The 18062-nt window shown below is 34.0% G+C and overlaps 1 protein-coding gene across 2 annotated transcripts in view; it reads right to left on the bottom strand.

Moving 5' to 3' along the window:
- ACVR2A (activin A receptor type 2A) overlaps positions 1-18062 on the bottom strand; it is an 82888-nt gene that overhangs the window by 28686 nt on the left and 36140 nt on the right. For both annotated transcript variants that reach the window (XM_043576641.1, XM_043576640.1), the window contains exons 2-4: positions 4597-4804; positions 1981-2090; positions 1647-1801 (exon numbers count right to left, since the gene is read on the bottom strand). In XM_043576641.1, coding sequence (XP_043432576.1) covers positions 1647-1801; positions 1981-2090; positions 4597-4804 — 473 coding nt within the window. The remainder of the gene's footprint in view (positions 1-1646; positions 1802-1980; positions 2091-4596; positions 4805-18062) is intronic.

Raw genomic sequence — 18062 nt, 5'->3', positions numbered from 1 at the left:
CTCCCTCTCTCTCTGCCCCTCCCCCGTTCATGCTCTGTCTCTGTCCCAAAAATAAATTTAAAAAAAAGTTGAAAAAAAAAAAAAAGTCCAACCACACCTTTGTGCTAATATTATGTAAATATCAATGCTTTCTATAAAATTACATGATTTTTTTAAGTTTTATTAAGAAACTTAACAAATTTGTTTTTAAATTGAGTTTCCAGTTTGTTTCGATCATCACACAAATCTAGGGTAAATTCAGACACTACTACAAGTACTAAATACTCTCCCTTCTAAATACAAACATAAATAATAAATAGTTGCCACCAAGAGAAGATAAAGTGTACAGCCTACGACCATTTGGAGTAAACTACATATATTTATTAGGCATTTATTTTTTTATTTTAAAATACATTTTTAGAGACAATTTTTAATAAACTCATAACTTAGTTACTAATGTGCAAATGTCAAAATATTTCAGCTGCACAAAATAGCATGTTTACCTAATTTGCAGAATAAGGTATTTTACTTTTGGGTTTATTTCTCCATACACACATCTTAAAAGATTAGGGGGATCAATAATCTAATGCTAACAGATTGCTTCAAGTACTAAGGAAGAAGGATGTTATGTAAATAAAGCTTAAAGGGAAAGAAATTATTTTGGTCATTAAAATACAGGACTCCACCATTTTTTTCTATCAAGTTTTAACCATTAATCCTAGTGGTATCAGAGAAACAAAGTTAAACCAAGAGAGCCAGAAGGCCAAGGTAATCTGATCTTAAGAGTTAAAAGAAACACAGTAAAAACTACAGTTCAAAGATGTCTCACACAAGTATGCCAAAGCTTTCACCACTCCTCAGCCTGCAGAACATTAACTACTTATATTAAAAGAGCTTGTAAACCACTGTACCAGCACCACCGCCTACATGACAGGGAATGAAGAAAATTTCATGAATTTAATTTGATTACCCAACATATCTACATTTTCAGGTATATTTGGGGTCAGGAGAGTGAAATTGAGAGTATTACAAAAGTTTTTAGTCTTCAAAAAAAAAAAAAGCTTTTAGTCCTCAGTACATGCTTGATATACTGCAAACAATAACGATGCACCTGCAACTACCAATGACAAGTAATGAGAAGCACTGATTATCTGCTCTTCTTCCCAAAACGTTTTTATGCATATATCTTCCTGGCGCCTTTGTGAAACCTCTTTTTTCCACACTTTCTTGATTATCTTGCTAAATCCCTCCCTGTGGTTAAAAGGATAATTTGGCAAGCTGTCTTGAAAAAGGCACAAAAATTTAAGAACGGAAAAAAGAATGGAAGGAAAGAAAGGGTTGTGGTATTGCTTCTCCATCATCAATTAATTCTCAAGAAACAAAGCAGGGAGAATCTCCCACTCGAAAGTACTACAATGACAATAAAACTGTCCAAAGAACAGGAATACCCTTTGTTCCACTCTACTAGCTCAACTCCTGAGTAAGAGAAGTTCAGGATATAGCACTTAGTACGTTTGGAAAACTAGCTACAGTTCTCATAACAACAAACATTCCAAAAGTTAACTCCAAAATAAAATGGTTTATAGCAATTTGGTGGGTTTCACCGCAGTGGTAGTTCTTTAAAATATAAAATTTAAAAGAGCACAAAGTACAAGACAATAACTTACTTGAGTTGGAACAAGTACAGGAGGGTAGGCCATCTTATGATGCCTGTACACCCAAAACGCACAAATAACAATCCCCGCAATTAACATAAGTGGCACCAAGGAATAGAGCAATATGTTGTAATAGGGTGGCTTAGGTGTAACTGGGTTCGAAGTAGCTGTGGAAAATGGAAGGAAAAAAAACAATTCAGATTTGGCCTACAAAATTCCACAAGAAATATTTATCATGGTATCAAATTTTAGGAGAAGGTATGAGTAAATTATTCCATCAACACAAATATGCTTTGTTTTCAGTGTACTAGTTGAACAGACCTATGTATTTTCCCTGTAAACTTACGCTGTGTAACTTCCATCTCTGGAAAGTAAGAAAACCTTTCGTTACACATATTGCCCTCACAGCAACAAAAATATACTTCAGGGCTGTCCTTTTTTTCTATACAATCAGTCCTATAAACAAACAAAGGAGAAATAATTAAAATCAACATTATATTGAATCTACAATGGAGTTTTTCTAAAGTTCTTCTCAGAGATGAAATAATGAAAAAGTCATTCATAGTCAACCTCAAGATTTTTATTAATATTCAATGATCAATTCTTAAGAGCCAAAAGTTTCTGTAATCCTGTTATTAAGTCTCATCAAAACACAACAGATGGTTTTATAGCAATCACACTAACTCCTTGAGACCACTACTTTATTTTGGTTTTTAATGATCCATCTAAGGCAACCACCTTTTATTTCTTTCTTTTTAATTACTAGAAAAGCTTGAAAAGGAACATTAAGCCAATGAAGAAATTTGCTTTAGGAGTGCTTTCTCTTATAGGAAATACAGCTTTCCTATGGCATAAATACAAAAGCTAAATGCTATCAATAACATTATGTGTATGTATACACATAAATACATGGACATAAATATACATAGTATACACAAAAGGACACAAGTTCCTATCATGGCAGAACATATCTCAGCATCAGAGACCCAAGCTAGATTTGGGAATTAAGAGTGTCAGGTTTTTTGTTTTTGTTTTTTTTTTGAGTAGATTTAAATTCCCTAAACACAGGGTCACCTGGGTGGCTCAGTCAGTTAAGCAACAGATTCCTGATTTCAGCTCAGGTCATGATCTCATGGTTACGGAAGTGAGCCTCATGTCAGGCTCCATGCTTAGCCTGGAGCATGCATGTATGCCCTCTCTCGCTCTCAAAAATAAACAAACATTTAAAAAAAAAATCTTCATATATACAATATGGTCTTATTAACTGTAGTTGCCATGCTACATTACTAATAACCCTAGGACTTGTTTTATAACTGGAAGTTTGTACCTTCTGACCACCTTTAACCATTTCACCTAACCATCCACATCTCAACCCTCGCCTCTGGCAACTAACAATGCCTGGTTCTCTGTATCTAGGCATTCATTTTATTTTTTGGTTTTCTTTTAAGATTACATATATAGGTGTGATTGTAATGGTTGGTATTTGTCTTTCTCTGTATGATGAATTTCACTTAGCATAATACCCTCAAGGTCCATCTATGTTGTCTCAAATGGCAAGATTTCTTTCTTTTTAATGGCTGGGAAATATTCCTCTGTGTGTGTGTGTGTGTGTGTGTGTGTGTGTGTGTACACACATCACATTTTCTTTATTCATTCATCCATCAGTGGACACTCAGGCTGCTTCCACATCTTAGCTATTGTAAATAATGCTGCAATAAACATGGGGGTGCATATATCTTTTTACAAGTTAGTATTTTCATTTCCTCCAGAGAAATACCCAGAGGTGGAATTGCTGGATCATATGGCATTTTTATTTTTAATTTTTTGAAGAACCTCTATCCTGTTTTCCTAGTGGTCCCACTTACCTTTCATAATAGCAAATATCACTTGATGATCACTTCTGTTAATCAGGAGGCTATGAATCAGAAATGTAGCTAAAAATGTGTAATTACAGAGAAATAACACCTGGAAAATTTACAGATTTGGAAATATACTCTAAATACTAAATGCATACCCAAGATTTTAATTTCTCATAAAAATTAATACAATTCCATTTTCATGGGCTTATTCAACACATTTTGCTATTAATCACATATGGCCAATCAACCACAGGTTCATGGTAATGAACTGACGCTCCTAAAAGTGGAAAGGCAAGTACCTAGTGTTCCATGAGTATATCAGTATTTTCTGGCTCCAAAATGTCTGTTTAACTAGGACCTTACAGCCTCTCCGTGATCAGCACCCACCTACAGTGGAAATCCTGGGGCCCAGTCAGTTTCAGTGATCAGCCCAACATCTGTGGGACTCCTTACAGAAAGATCACAGTCAGTCAATAACATGTCTAACGTATTTTATTTCCAGTACAGAATAAAACAATTTAAGCACAATCTTTTAAATAAAACGTAGCTTTCTATGAGGACTGTGTTAGTTCTGATGTAATTCTGAACGTCAAGTTAAAATGTCTCTTGGGGATAAAGAACAAAGGCTTACTTTGCAAGAAAAAGAAATGCAGTAAGATCAATTTCTTCCAGATACATAAAGAGGGAAACTAAAAGGAAATTAAATACTATGATTAGGCTTACTCTCCTTGAAGACAGAGGATAGATTTTCAATAGATATACTGTCTAATTTTAAAGCAATTTTAAAAATCCTTTTTCCTTAAAATTGATATTAAAAAAGTTTATCATCCTAATAACATAGGGGAAAAATGGTTCTTATCTATAATTCTCACTACTTGGTAGACTATTCAAAGTATATCAAAGATAAAACATAAACATCACATACTTATTTTATTACTTTAAAATGTGTATCTTGTCATTAGAGCATGTTAAAACGGTTTTCATAATCTCATCTTAAAAAAGAAACCTTTAAGTGAAAATCCACGCACTGATCTTTCCCCTTTAAAAAGGGAATAGAGAGGATTATTCAACATTCTCATAAAAAAAATAAAATGTTTCCTTACCTGTCATAACAGTTGATATCATCCAGCCAACAACCTTGCTTCACTATTTCAATGGAACCAGAAATATTCTTCCAGGTAGCAAAACAATGTCGCCTTTTATCTTTGTCACCATAACAGGGTTCAACACCAGTTCGGTTGGTTCTATCTCTTTCCCAATTAGCGTTATAGAAAATACACTCCTGAGTTTCTGATCTACCAAGTATAGCACCTATAAGATAATAAAACAACAACTTAATATAACTGTATTAACTCTTAAAATAAGAAACTCACAGTATACCAACCTCAAATGTTCCTAAAATGTCAGTAACTTACTGTCTTCCTAGTGTTGTAACACTAAGTTCAGGTTTCCAAGTCAATCTCTGTACTTGAAGTATAATAAACATAATAATACAAAGTGACCACATTTATCACAACATTTCTCTGGAAAAGGCCAGTCTCACTTTTAAGAATGTCCTTGATAAAAAGCAGTAAAATTGTTAATCTAAGTGTATCTTGACCCTAGGTAGACTTCTTTTCAATATTCTGTGTGACAAAATGGGGACTAGGCAAAAGTACCTGTGCTGCTTACTGAAGTACAATGGTTGCCTCGGGAAAAAGCCTTGGCATGACTGAGTTGGGAACTACACCAACTATGGTTATTCAGACGTCGATATCTGACAGACGTGTTCTCAAAAATGAACCAAGTAAGCCTATTACTTCAAGAAAAACAACTGACAGTATACATTGCCAATTATAAAATCTGAATTTTCAAGCAAGGGAAGAAATTTGGAAAATCTATATTGCCACCATCAGCCTGACACTTTCCCAACACTTGATTCTCTTAAAAAAAATCAGTGGTGATAACAAATTTAACTTTTAAATATTAAATAATGAAATGTGCCAGTAATTAGTAGGTGTATATAATTCAAGAAACCAATATTTTCTAAATGAGTTACGTGTGATGTTATAAAAGTATTCACGGGTTTAAAAAATTCATTCAATGTTCAAGACAGTCCCACAGATTTTAATGTTACAGAGGATTAATGTTTCAAATTCTGCACTGTAAAACTAACTTTTAAAAAACTATCTCTTGTCTTATATGGAAAAACAAGGTAAATGGAATACCCAAAATAATTCTAAAAAGATTTACAAAGGAAAATTCATACCACCTGTTTTTAAAATTCATTATAAAGCTTCAGCAATCAAGACAGTGTGGTCTTAGTGAAAAGACAGACACATGCTTCAATGGGATAGAACAGAGAATCCAGAAATAGACCCACACATAATGTTCAACTGACACACAGCAAAGGTGCCAAAACATTTCAATAGAGAAAACACGGTATTTTAAACAACTGATGCTGGAACAACTGGACATCTTACGAAAAAACAAAAACTTCACATCTCACACTGTTTACAAAAATGATCTCTAAACATATCAAAGACATAAAATAAAACCTAAAAATATAAAACCTGTAGAAAAAAACATGAAAAACCTTTGTGACCCTAAATTATGAAAGATTTCTTAGAACACGAAAGACATGAACACGAAAGAACTGATAAGTTGCACTTCATTAAAACTAAAACTTTTCTTCAAAAGTTAAAGAAAACAAAATTCACAGACTAGGAGAAAATACTTGCAAATTATATATCTAAATAAAAGGGTTGATATTCAGAATTCAGAATATAGAAAAACTTCTAACAACTCAATAATAATTTTTTAAACCACCAAATTCCTTAAAAAAAAATGGGCAAAAGATTCAAAAACATGCTTTGCTGAACAGATATGAAGGGAAAAGATTCTCAATATCATTAATTATTAGAGAAATACAAACTGAAACTAATTCTAATATTGATTAGAATGGCTAAAACAAAACCATCTCAAAGTTGGTAAATATGTAGAGCAACTAGGACTTTCACATATTGGTGGTAGGAATGCAAAATGGTCTACCCACTTTGGAAAGCCAGTTTGACAGCTTCTTATAGTTAAACATACACCTACCATGCTACCCGGCAATAGCAGGCCTAGCTATTTATCTAAGAAATGAAAAGATACGTTCATGTAAAAACCTGTACATGAATGCTTAGTGGCTTTATTTACAACCCCCCCAAAGCTGGAAACAACTCAATATCCAGTACTGGTAAATGGATAAACAAACATCCATACAACAAAAAGAAATGAACTAGTGATAGCTGTAACTACATGAATGAATCGCAAATACATTACGCTATATTTTATGTGATTCCATTTATACTATGTTCTGGAAAAGGCAAAAATATGGAGACAAAAATCTGATCAGACGCTGCCAGAAGCTGGGAATGATGGGAGAGGACTGATTATAAAAGGGCATGAGGAAACTTTTCAGAGTGACTGAAATATTCTACATAACGACTATGGTGATGGTTACATGACTTGTGGGTTAATGAAAACTCACAGAATTATATACCAAAAACAAAACAAAAAAAAAAACCCACACACATTTTATTCTTTGTAAATTAAACTTCAGTAAACCTAACTTAAAAAAAAAAAAAAAGCAAAATCACTACCACTTGCTGAGTTTTGGTATAGTATCAAACAAACATCCACAATTATTTAAAAAGCTATTAAAATACTCATTTTTCTAACTATGTATCTATGTATGGCCAGATTGCCTTCATATCAAAAGAACATATATATCACAGCAGAGTGTATGGAGAGGTACAAGAATTCAGTTGTCTTCTACTAAAACAATCATTAAAGAGATTTGCAAAAATTTTACTAATTTTTTTTACAAAATATTTTCCATAAAGATGTTCTTTTGTGAACATACAATGGGTTTATTATTGTTACTTTTAAATAAATATATTAAAATTTTGTCATTTTCTAATGTGACAAGGATGATAGATATAACCTGTATTTATAAAAAAAAAAAAACCTCTTTACAGGGGCCCCTGGGTGGCTCAGGTCATGATCTCATGGTTCACAAGTTTGAGCCCCACGTTGGGCTCTATGCTGACAGCTCAAAGCCTGGAACCTGCTTCAGATTCTGCCCCCCTCGCTCTCTGCCCCGCCCCCATTTGTATTCTCTCTCTCTCTCTCTCTCTCTCAAAAATAAATAAAACATTAAAAAATAATAAAAAAACAAACAAAACAAAAAAAAACACCTCTTTGGGACTCTACATTTTTTAAAGTCTTAAAGAAGTTCAGACCAAAGAATGTAAGAACTGCTGCTGTTCTACAATGTCCTACTACACAGATGTAATTATAAGCTGCTAAAATCTGTGGTAGTATCAGTGCTATGGACTTCCTCTCAACTACATAAGAAATAATAGCATGAGCTCACAGACTATAAGGCTGGTAACTCTATGTTCTTTGTATTCTATAAAAACAAATGAAAAAAAGAAAAAAAGAAAAAGAAGGGTTATTTCTATTTACCTATATAAAATAGCAGCTGTTTCCTAAGTTATTCCTTTTCTGAAACTTGTTGAAAATACCAGCAAAATAAGTTTTGTCCTTTACTAAATAACCCCAAATCAATCATTCACCGTCACATTATTATCTCAAAACAAGGGAAGGAAAACTTTTTCTGTAAAGGGCCAAAGAGTAAATATTTTTGGCTCTGCAGACCACAGTCTCTGTCACAACTACTCCATTCTGCCATTACAGCACAAAAGCATCCAAAGGACAGTAAATGAATGAGAACTTTATAGACACTAAAAACAAAATTTCATATTTTTCCATGTCTTTTTTCAACCATTTAAAAATGTAAAAATCTGGGCGCCTGCATGACTCAGTCAGTTGAGTGACTCTTGATCAGACCTGATCAGGTCATAACCTCACAGTTCATGAGTTCGAGTCCCACAATGGTCTCTGCAGTAGTGCACTGACAGTACGGAGCCTGCTCCGGATTCTCTCTCTCCTTCTCTGACCTCCTCCCTTGCTCATGCGTGCTCTCTATCGCTCTCTCTCAAAATAAATAAACAAACAAAAAAAGAAAATAAATTTTAAAAACTATTTTTAAGAGCATTATTTTTAATTTCCAAAGAAGACACCATTGAAGCACAAGAACGCCACTTAAAACCGACAAAAATAAAACAAAATATTGCCTAGAGCAGAAATGTCAAATAGGTTTCATCTTTGGTGTCAATTCCAATCAATTAATAGTAGCTGAGTGGAGTAGTATATTGAGAAAGATTTTTAAGTAAAAGGGTCTTGAAATTAGCATGGAAGGAGGGGGAGCAAAATTAGTCTTTTATTTGCCATCTCTGGTCTAAAGAAAAGATAAACAGGGGCACCTGGGTGGCTCAGTCGGTTGAGCATCCAATTTCGGCTCAGATAATGATCTCACGGTTCGTGAGTTTGAGCCCCATGTCAGGATCTGTGCTGACAGCTCAGAGCCTGGAGCCTGCTTCATTCTGTGTCTCCCTCTCTCTCTGTCCCTCCCCCACTCACAATCTGTCTCTCTCTCTCTCACACACAAATAAATAAACAAAAAAAATTAAAAAAAAAATAAAGAAAAGATAAATGACCATTTCTTCAATTAAAAAAAGAAAACTCTACCACTTAATTTTTAAAGGCAAACAAGATTTCTAGCTGGTTTTTTGATTTAGACTACCATTTGTTATTTTCCAGAGACAGAAAGAAGACTGCTTATATGGAAAATTGTGACAATTTCATCACCCACCCACTAGCTCAAGCTGATCCTGTAATCAGTCTCTATCCCATCATATCTCTAGCTGAATACTAAATATAGTAACATGACAATTATACAAATAAAATCACATCACATATATTTTTATGTTCATAAGCTCACATTGTGACTTTAAGGGTGTAGTTATAAAAAAACATGGCAGGGGCGCCTGGGTGGCTCAGTCGGTTAAGCATCCAACTTCGGCTCAGGACATGATCTCACAGTCTGTGGGTTCGAGCCCCGCATCGGACTCTGTGCTGACAGCTCAGAGCCTGGAGCCTGTTTCAGATTCTGTGTCTCCCTCTCTCTCTGCCCCTCCCCCACTTGCACTCCACCTCTATCTCAAAAATAAACATTAAAAAAAAAAAAGATGGCAAAAGTTGCTTATACGTACTAATTTTTAACAACTTCAACAATTAGCAACTTCTAATTTAAAATTTTCCAAAACTTAAAATTTCTACCCATAAATTTATTCTATCAAAGTAATTCCAAATAGTTCATACTATTTTCAAAAGAAATAGACACAAATGTACGTGTGCATCATTTAGTATGGTGGTTCTTAACTAATTAATTATGTATAACAGAATCCCCTACATTTTCTCAAATTCATGCTTCAGTGCCATTTGTAGCCCTGGGAACAAGTAACTGAAAAGCATACAACAGGAGGGGTATTTACACAGAGAAAGTGAGTGAGTGAGTGAGTGAGTGAGTGAGTGTGCGCGTGCGTGTGTGTGTGTGTGTGTGTGTGTGTGTGTGTGTGTGTGTATCTTTTCTTTTTCTTTTTGACAAAGACCCACTGATGATCTAATGTTCCTCCCTAGTTAAGCACCACTGGCTTAAAAGACTGTGACATGAATTTGGGATTTTGTTCACAAACTGTGACCTTGAGTTAAATTACCAAAACTTTTACTACCTTGCTGCCACAGCTGATTGATTTCCATAAAAATTTCATAATTATTATGGTTAATTCCATAGTTTCATAAATCACATTCAGCCTAGCTATAATAAATCAGGAAGTCTAATCACAGAACCTAGTACCAGAATTTAGATAATACTTCTATTTCCAAAGTACTACTTATCCATTAATGACCAGTAGTACTGACTTCCATTTTTCCTACCATTAAAAAAAAAACCAAAAAAAAAAACAAAAACAAAAAAAAAAAAACACTGGATCTGAATCTTGGTGGAACATTTGACCAAAAAATAGCCCTGGAAAAGTCATATTTGAATCTAAAATACTCGTCATATGAGGAAAAAGCAAATTTTTCACCTAGAATAACTATATAATCTCTTCCAGAAACAGAAAAGGAGGGACTACTTCACCAACTTATTTTATGAGGCCCAGTATTACCCTGATAAAACAAAATAAACAGAGACAGCACAAAAAAAGAGAAATATAGACCAGTATCTTTCACTAACTTAGATGTTAGAGTCCTCAGCAAAACTTTAGCAAATTCCAAAAATGTATTTAAAAAAAAATAATAACACATACCAAGTAGGATTTATGTAAGGTTGGTTCAATATTCAAAAATCAGTCAATGCAATCTTCCAGATCAAAAGGCTAAAGCACAAAAATCATACAATCTATCAGTACACCAGGAATAGAGGGGAACTTCCTCAAAGTCACAAGGAGCACCTACAAAAACACCAATAGCTAATAACATCATATTTAATGGCAAAAGACTGAATGTTTCCCCTCTAAGATCAGAAACAAGGTAATGATGTCTACTCCCACTACTCATAACACTGTACTGAAAATTCTAGCTATTTTAATAAGACAAGAAAAAGGAATTAAAGGCATACCAACTGGAAAAATATATGTAACTTTCTATATGCAGATGACATGACTGTCTTGGTAGAGAATCCCAAGGAATCTTCAAACAAAAAAATGTTAGAACTAATAAGTGAGTTCAGTAAGGTCATAGTATACAAGATCAATACACAAAAATTAACTGCATTTCTATATACTAACAATGAACTGAACAATAGAACTAAAATTAAAAATACAATACCAGTTATAACTGTTCCTTAGATAATAAAATACTTACAATATAATCTGACAAAATGTGTAAAATCTGTATGAAGAAAATTATAAAATATTGATGAAAGAAATAAAAAGAAGATTTGAACACTTGGAGAGACATACCATAATAAAGATGTCCATTCTCCCTAAACTGATGTATTGGATTTGATAAGTAATTCAATTCATATCAAAATCTCATCAAATTTTTTTGTTGACATAAATGAGCTTATTCTAAACATTTTTGAAAAAGAAGAATAAAGTGGGAGAAATCATGCTTACTGATGTTAAAGATTACCATAAAGCTGCAATAAGCATGACCATGTGGTAATGGAGGAGGGACAGGTACAAAGATTAATGAAACAGAAAACCCAGAAAGAGATCTACACAAATATGCCTGATTAATTTTGGACAAATAAGCAAAAGCAATTCTGTAGATGAGAGATAGCTTTTTCAATAAACAGCACTGGAGCAGGGCACCTGGGTGGCTCAGCTGGTTAAGCGACCAACTCTTTTTTTCGGCTCAGGTAAAGATCATGATCTCATGGTTCCTGAGTTTGAGCCCTGCAACAGGCTCTGTGCCTACGGTGGGGAGCATGCCTGGGACTCTCTCTCTCTTCCCCTCTCTCTGTCCCTACTCCGCTTGCTAGTTCACTCTCTCTCTCTCTCAAAATAAACAAACTTAAAAAAAAATTTTTTTTTAAATAGCACTGGAGCAATGGGTCATAGTTCAAGCAAATATTTCTTAAATGCCCTCCCCTTTGTTATCTATCATTTTAATAGTTCCTGAAAGCCCAGCTCTTGCAAAAAGACTCCCAGGCTAAATCTCACATAAGACAATTTTCATGTTTTCTCAAGGCAGATGTAACAAAATCCTATAAGTCTTTTAATCAGGACTCCTCCTTCCCCCAAAATTCACACCACTTGCAATCCAACATAAAATGTATTATTTTACATTTATTTATTGTTTTTAATCAATTGTCTCTTTGTATATTCTTTTCCACACCCAAATGCCAATGAGTCTAAAACTATCCATCTTACTTGCCCTAAAAACACAAACAGTATTTAATGAATGATAAAATGTAAAAAAAAAAGCAGTGTAACAACTGAATTAAAAAAAAACCCACCAAATACAACTTGAATGAATATCATACAACCCTCAGTTTGAAGGATTCCCCAATTTCCACGAGTAGGAGATTTTTAAAATTCTGACCAACTTGAAATATACAAACTTTTGTATATTTATATGAAACAGTTCAACATATACTTATTTTAATTAATTTAGTTTTACAAATGTTTTAAAATCATAAAGCACAAAAATTTTACAAAAAAATTTGGTTCTAACTTCACATGCATCTCGACAAGGGTCCTCTCAATACTTTGTGAGTCATCAAAAAGCATAAAAATATGAATCATCTTCACTTTAACTTGCTTGAGAAGGAATATGTGTTAAATTCATATAGAATATTGTCACTGCAAATGTTTTTCCAAGCCAATAATATCCATTCACATAATACTAAGATTTTTTCCAATGTTCTATAGGTATACTTTGTGATCTTCATAAAGTAACTACTTACAATATTATTTTTAAAAATGAGTTTTTAAAGTTTCTTCACAGTCTTTGTAAACAGTTTACAACAAATGATAGTAAACTACCCAAAACCACCACCCCATCAAGAATAACTTCTTATTTTTTTTAATTCTTTATCCCCTTCTACGTCTTTCCTTAGGAAACTGACATAAACACTTAATATAGCACTAACTGGCATCATTTTGAACTTGTCTGCCTTCTCCAAAGGAAATAAAATTGAGACAGCCTCAAAATATGAAAAACTTTGTATTTGTATTTGTATTTGTATTCAACTTTGTATTTGAACTCAAATACAAAATTACTTTTTCTGAGGAATAATCTTTTAGAGAAAATTATGCTTTATAGTGAGCATTTACTGCATATTGACCATATGCTTGCACTGTAAATTAACACACCAAGATAAGGGCTCCAGATAAATGCCAGAGAAATTAGAGATGATAACATAGGACCTCCATTAGACTTTGAGCTTGTAGAACAAGCCCTGTCACCACTTCTGTATCACCAGTGCCTGGCACAGTACAGCAACTCCATAAATGTGCACAAAATCAATCGATTCACACAGAAAAGAAAAAAAGAAAGGCTTTATGGAGGAAGTGGGACTAAAGCAAACTACTAAGGAGAGGTAAAACTATGGTAAACAGAGGCAGAGAAGATAAACATGAGTATGTGAATAATCAGAGCGTTTGACAAAACTGCTGTCAATAGACATGAGCATTCCATATTGTTTAGTATCTGGTATAATCAAGGCAGGTTTGCAAGACATCAGAAGTTAAGAGAAAGAATTGAAGTGATATTTTAAGATTAATCTGAATACAATAAGCAAACAGTGTTGTAATGGAAAGAAACCCAGTAAGTCATACTAACTACCCAATAAAAACCAGGGTCTACAATATCACTTGTTGACTAGACAGCCCCAAGTATCAAAAGGACTGGCAAATTAGAATACAGATATCAAATTTTTGCTTTGCATAGTCCCTTACTTGGTCCCTCTGCGTGTAAGAAAGTAAGAGATAAAAGCGATTTGATTTATAAAAGTGATTTGGGTTTAGATGGTTGGCCGTTTCCAAATGTTTATGTTTCATCATCTGACCAAAAAAAAAAAAAAAAAATCTTCCATATTATCTACCCTTTGTTTCTCTTAGTTGCTAACTCTCTTCCTGATATTTATTCTTACTGTCATAAAAGATCCATATTTTCAGGATAAGTAAGATATCTTCAAAGATGAGGCACAACAGAAAAGTGTTTTTGCCTACAGCCACAAAATGTGTGGGATATCTATAAATGCCCAGGACGCAAGATTAAAATAGTTCTACCCAGTTCTCTGGCACTCATTCGAAATATGCATTACATCAAAACAAATACAAGTAGATACAAGTATTAGCTAGACTGTAAAATAGATTTCTGATATTAGATGTTCATCTTATGAGGGTAGGGGAGATGACGGTGACTGCAGCCAGAGGCCAGTACTCCATCGGAATTAATGGGCTATTTTAGAAATTGTACAAAAGCCAAAACTGGGCATAAATTTAGAATAGTAAGAGATAAAAGGTAAATTCTCAAAATCAGAACAGAGCTCCTAAAATAGATTAAGGAAACACACACACACACACACACACACACACACACACACACACACACATATAGAGTTCCTACTAAAAACAATCTACGAGTCTCAATTACACCACAAAGACACTACGTACATTAAGGTTTCTTAGTACCTTATTTACTTTGGAAGATGCAACCTTTTTAGTAAATCATCAAACTCTTGTCTGATGTAAAAAGACTATAAAAATGGATCATTTCAGCTCCTATGAAAGTAAATGTGAAATATCACCCTTGAGGAGCCAGTAGAATCAAGAGTGAGAATCTGAGGAGTGGCTCACTCAGTTAAGCATCCAATTCTCGATTTTGGCGCAGGTCATGATCTCAACATTCATTCAGTTCATGAGACCAAGCCCTTCATCAGGCTCCACGTGGACAGTGCAGAGCCTGCTTGGGATTCTCTCCCTCCCACTGCCCCTCCACAGAGGGCTCATGCGTGCACGCACTCTCTCTCATAAATAACTTTAAAAAAAAGAGAAACTGAAAAAAATAAAATAAAATAAATTAAAAAAGAGAAACTGGAGGAAAAAAAACACCTCATTGCAAAAGTGTTCATCAAAGTGATATCAGGCACTTTAAAATCCGCAATTGAAGAAAATTACCAATACTTAATAGAGTAGCTTTAACTAGCCATACAATTCTATTAAAGGAAAAGAATGCAGACTAAAAACAAACTGACATTAAATAACAATGGGTATAGAATCACTTAACTAGCCTTATTTTAAAAATCACCAAGAGCTTTTTTCATATTTATAACCAAGACTCCTAGTATTAGAAAAGAAAAACACCTAAAATTCTTGTTATTACTTTTGTATGTTATGTAATTTCTGTCCTATTTCAAATCTCAATTTAATAATATTTTCTATGCAACTGTAAGTACATTACAGGTCTTCTGGTATCCTTTCTTTTCTTTATTAGTACGCATCACAGAAGACAAGTCACCTTCCCTATTTGGCTGCCCTGGGCTGTTTTTAAGCATTACCAAGAAAAGGAAATCCACAATGTCCCAAAAGCCTTCTGATAAACATACCAGAAATATGAAGAAGGAGAAATAAATTTTCAAATAAAATTTCTACATGCTAATAAAAACATTTTAGGCCCTTTTTTTTTTTTTTTTTAACCAAGTACTTCCATACTACCAAACAGTCACTTCCAAAGGAAAACACAAACACTTTCTGGCATTCTTCCCAGAAATTTTTTTTTTTGCTTTACCTATTATATCCTGTACTTAGTACTATCAGTCTGACAAAATATTGCAAGATTCCATCCATCTAGCTCAAGTAATATAAACTAGAAACACAACTAATATGGAATAAACTAAAAATCTAAACGTTGTATGGTGTAACACTAGACACAGTATGTGCACGTGTGTGTGATAAAGGAGAGTAAAACTACTTAAAAACTGAAGTGCCTGGGTGGCTCAGTCAGTCAAGCATCTGACTCTTGGTTTTGGCTCAGGTCATGATCTCTCGGTTTTGGTTTCATGAGTTCAAGCCCCATGTCAGGCCCAGTGCTGCCAGTGAGGAGCCTGCTCAGGATTCTCTGTCCCCCTTTCTCTCTGCCCCTCCCCCACTTGTGTTCTCTGTCTCTCTAAATAAATAAATAAACTTTTAAATAAATAAATAAATAAATAAATAGTACTTGTAAGTCAACATTTAACCACTGGTTATTTAAGGACTCCTAATGTTAATTCCATATTAATTCCTGACAAATCATTAAGATAACCACCTCAAGTATATTTGAACACTGTTAACTCATAAGTGACTAATTTTTCCCATATAGATAGTTCCAAAATAAACATATATCTACTTTGTAAGGATGAAGATTTTCTTTAATATTATTTTTTAAAATTTAATTCCAGTATAGTTAACACAGAGCTAAATTAGTTTCAGGTGTACCATTTGTGATTAAAAATTCCATACATCAACCAGTGCTCATCACAAGTGCCCTCCTTAATCCCATCACCTGCTTCACCCATCTACCACACACCTCCCCTCTAGTAACCATCAGTTTGTTCTCTATAGTTAATAAAGACCAAGATTTGAAGAAAAACATAAATTTCTCAATTTCTCAAACCTCTTTCTTAAAAAGCATCTACATAAATAAAGTTTTAGATCCCCAAAGAGATCATCAAATTTGTAATGGTAGAATTTCCTTTTTGAAAGAGGCAAACAGCCCTCTTTAAAGTCCTTACAATTTCTAATTTTTTTATTCACTTAATTAATAAAAAGATGTATTTCTTAATTAGCAAAGCTTTTAGAGGACCTCATTTCTTAAACTCTTCTCTAAATACAGAAGATAGTTGGGGCGCCTGGGTGGCTCAGTCGGCTGAGCGTCTGACTTCTGCTCAGGTCATGATCTCTCATTTTGTGGGTTCAAGCCCCAGTTCGGACTCTGTTTTGACAGCTCAGAGCCTGGAGCTTGTTTCGGATTCTGTGTCTCCCTCTCTCTCTCTGCCCCTCCCCCACTCATGCTCTGTCTCTCTCTGTCTCAGAAATAAACATTTAAAAAATTTTTCTTTAAATAAATACATACATACGTACATACATACATACATACATACAGAAGATAGTTTACAAAGGCATTGTTCAATAAGAAACTACCTAACCTACAGTTAATTACTAAATTGATAAATAACAAAAGCCATCCGTTATAATGTCTTCTCCCAAAAGAAAATTACTTCAAGTTGGTATATTTGGTTGGTGGCCCAGAACAAAGCATTGATTTTATCATCAACTATCAAAGAACTTCACTTTCCTGAATACATAAAGTATATATAGAATAACAGCAACCAAGAAAAGAACAAATTACAAACGCCTTACTTCTGATTCAAATGACGAGCACTTGGGACCATATTTAAGATTACTTTTCTAGGACAGGCCAAGAAATCCTGGCAAGCTTCCAAACCTCAACCTCCCTGTTTTTAATAGGGGTAAAAAGTCAGGAAGGAGTAATGGTTGTAAGAAAAGACCTGCTGTCTTCTAATTTTAGCGAATATAAGTAGGTTTCTGATAACATTATGAGGGAGAGATTTCCACCAAAAAACAACAGGAAAAGAGGCCCAATGTTTTCTCCTTCACAAATGAGAAAATTCTACCCCTCTACAACCCCTTCTGTCCCTGGCAAGACACTTTTTAAAGTCTATTTTGGTGACATGCTACATGAAATGTTAGAGGACATTAAGTATTTCACAGAGGTAGAGCATCTTCTATGTCCAACAAATATAGTGTTGGCCATACTATGTGCCAGGCACTTTGACACTTGGGTACTAAGAAGAAGTAGTGAAAAAGAAAGTATTTTCAAAATTTGAGAAATCTTTAACCTCACCCGGGAAAAAGAGAAAAAAAGGAGAGACTGAATTTTCAAAACAACATACTAAAGTAGAAAGAAAAAAACACACAAACCTTTAGATACTTCTGAATTTCAATTAAGGCTTACTCTAATTTCTCCAGTAAGGTAAGTGGGAAGGCAGGATAGATTAACAATCAGAAAATCACAAAGGCTAGGGAATTTCAAGGATGCTTCTTTTTTTTTTTAAATTTGTTTTTAATGTTTGTTTATTTTTGAGAGAGAGAGAGAGAGAGAAAGCAGGGGAAGGGGAGAGAGA

The sequence above is a fragment of the Prionailurus bengalensis genome, chromosome C1 (genome assembly GCF_016509475.1).
Source record: "Prionailurus bengalensis isolate Pbe53 chromosome C1, Fcat_Pben_1.1_paternal_pri, whole genome shotgun sequence".
In the NCBI taxonomy this organism is placed as follows: Eukaryota; Metazoa; Chordata; class Mammalia; order Carnivora; family Felidae; genus Prionailurus; species Prionailurus bengalensis.
Note: the sequence above shows the minus strand (reverse complement) of the source record. Positions and strands in the feature narration are given on the sequence as shown.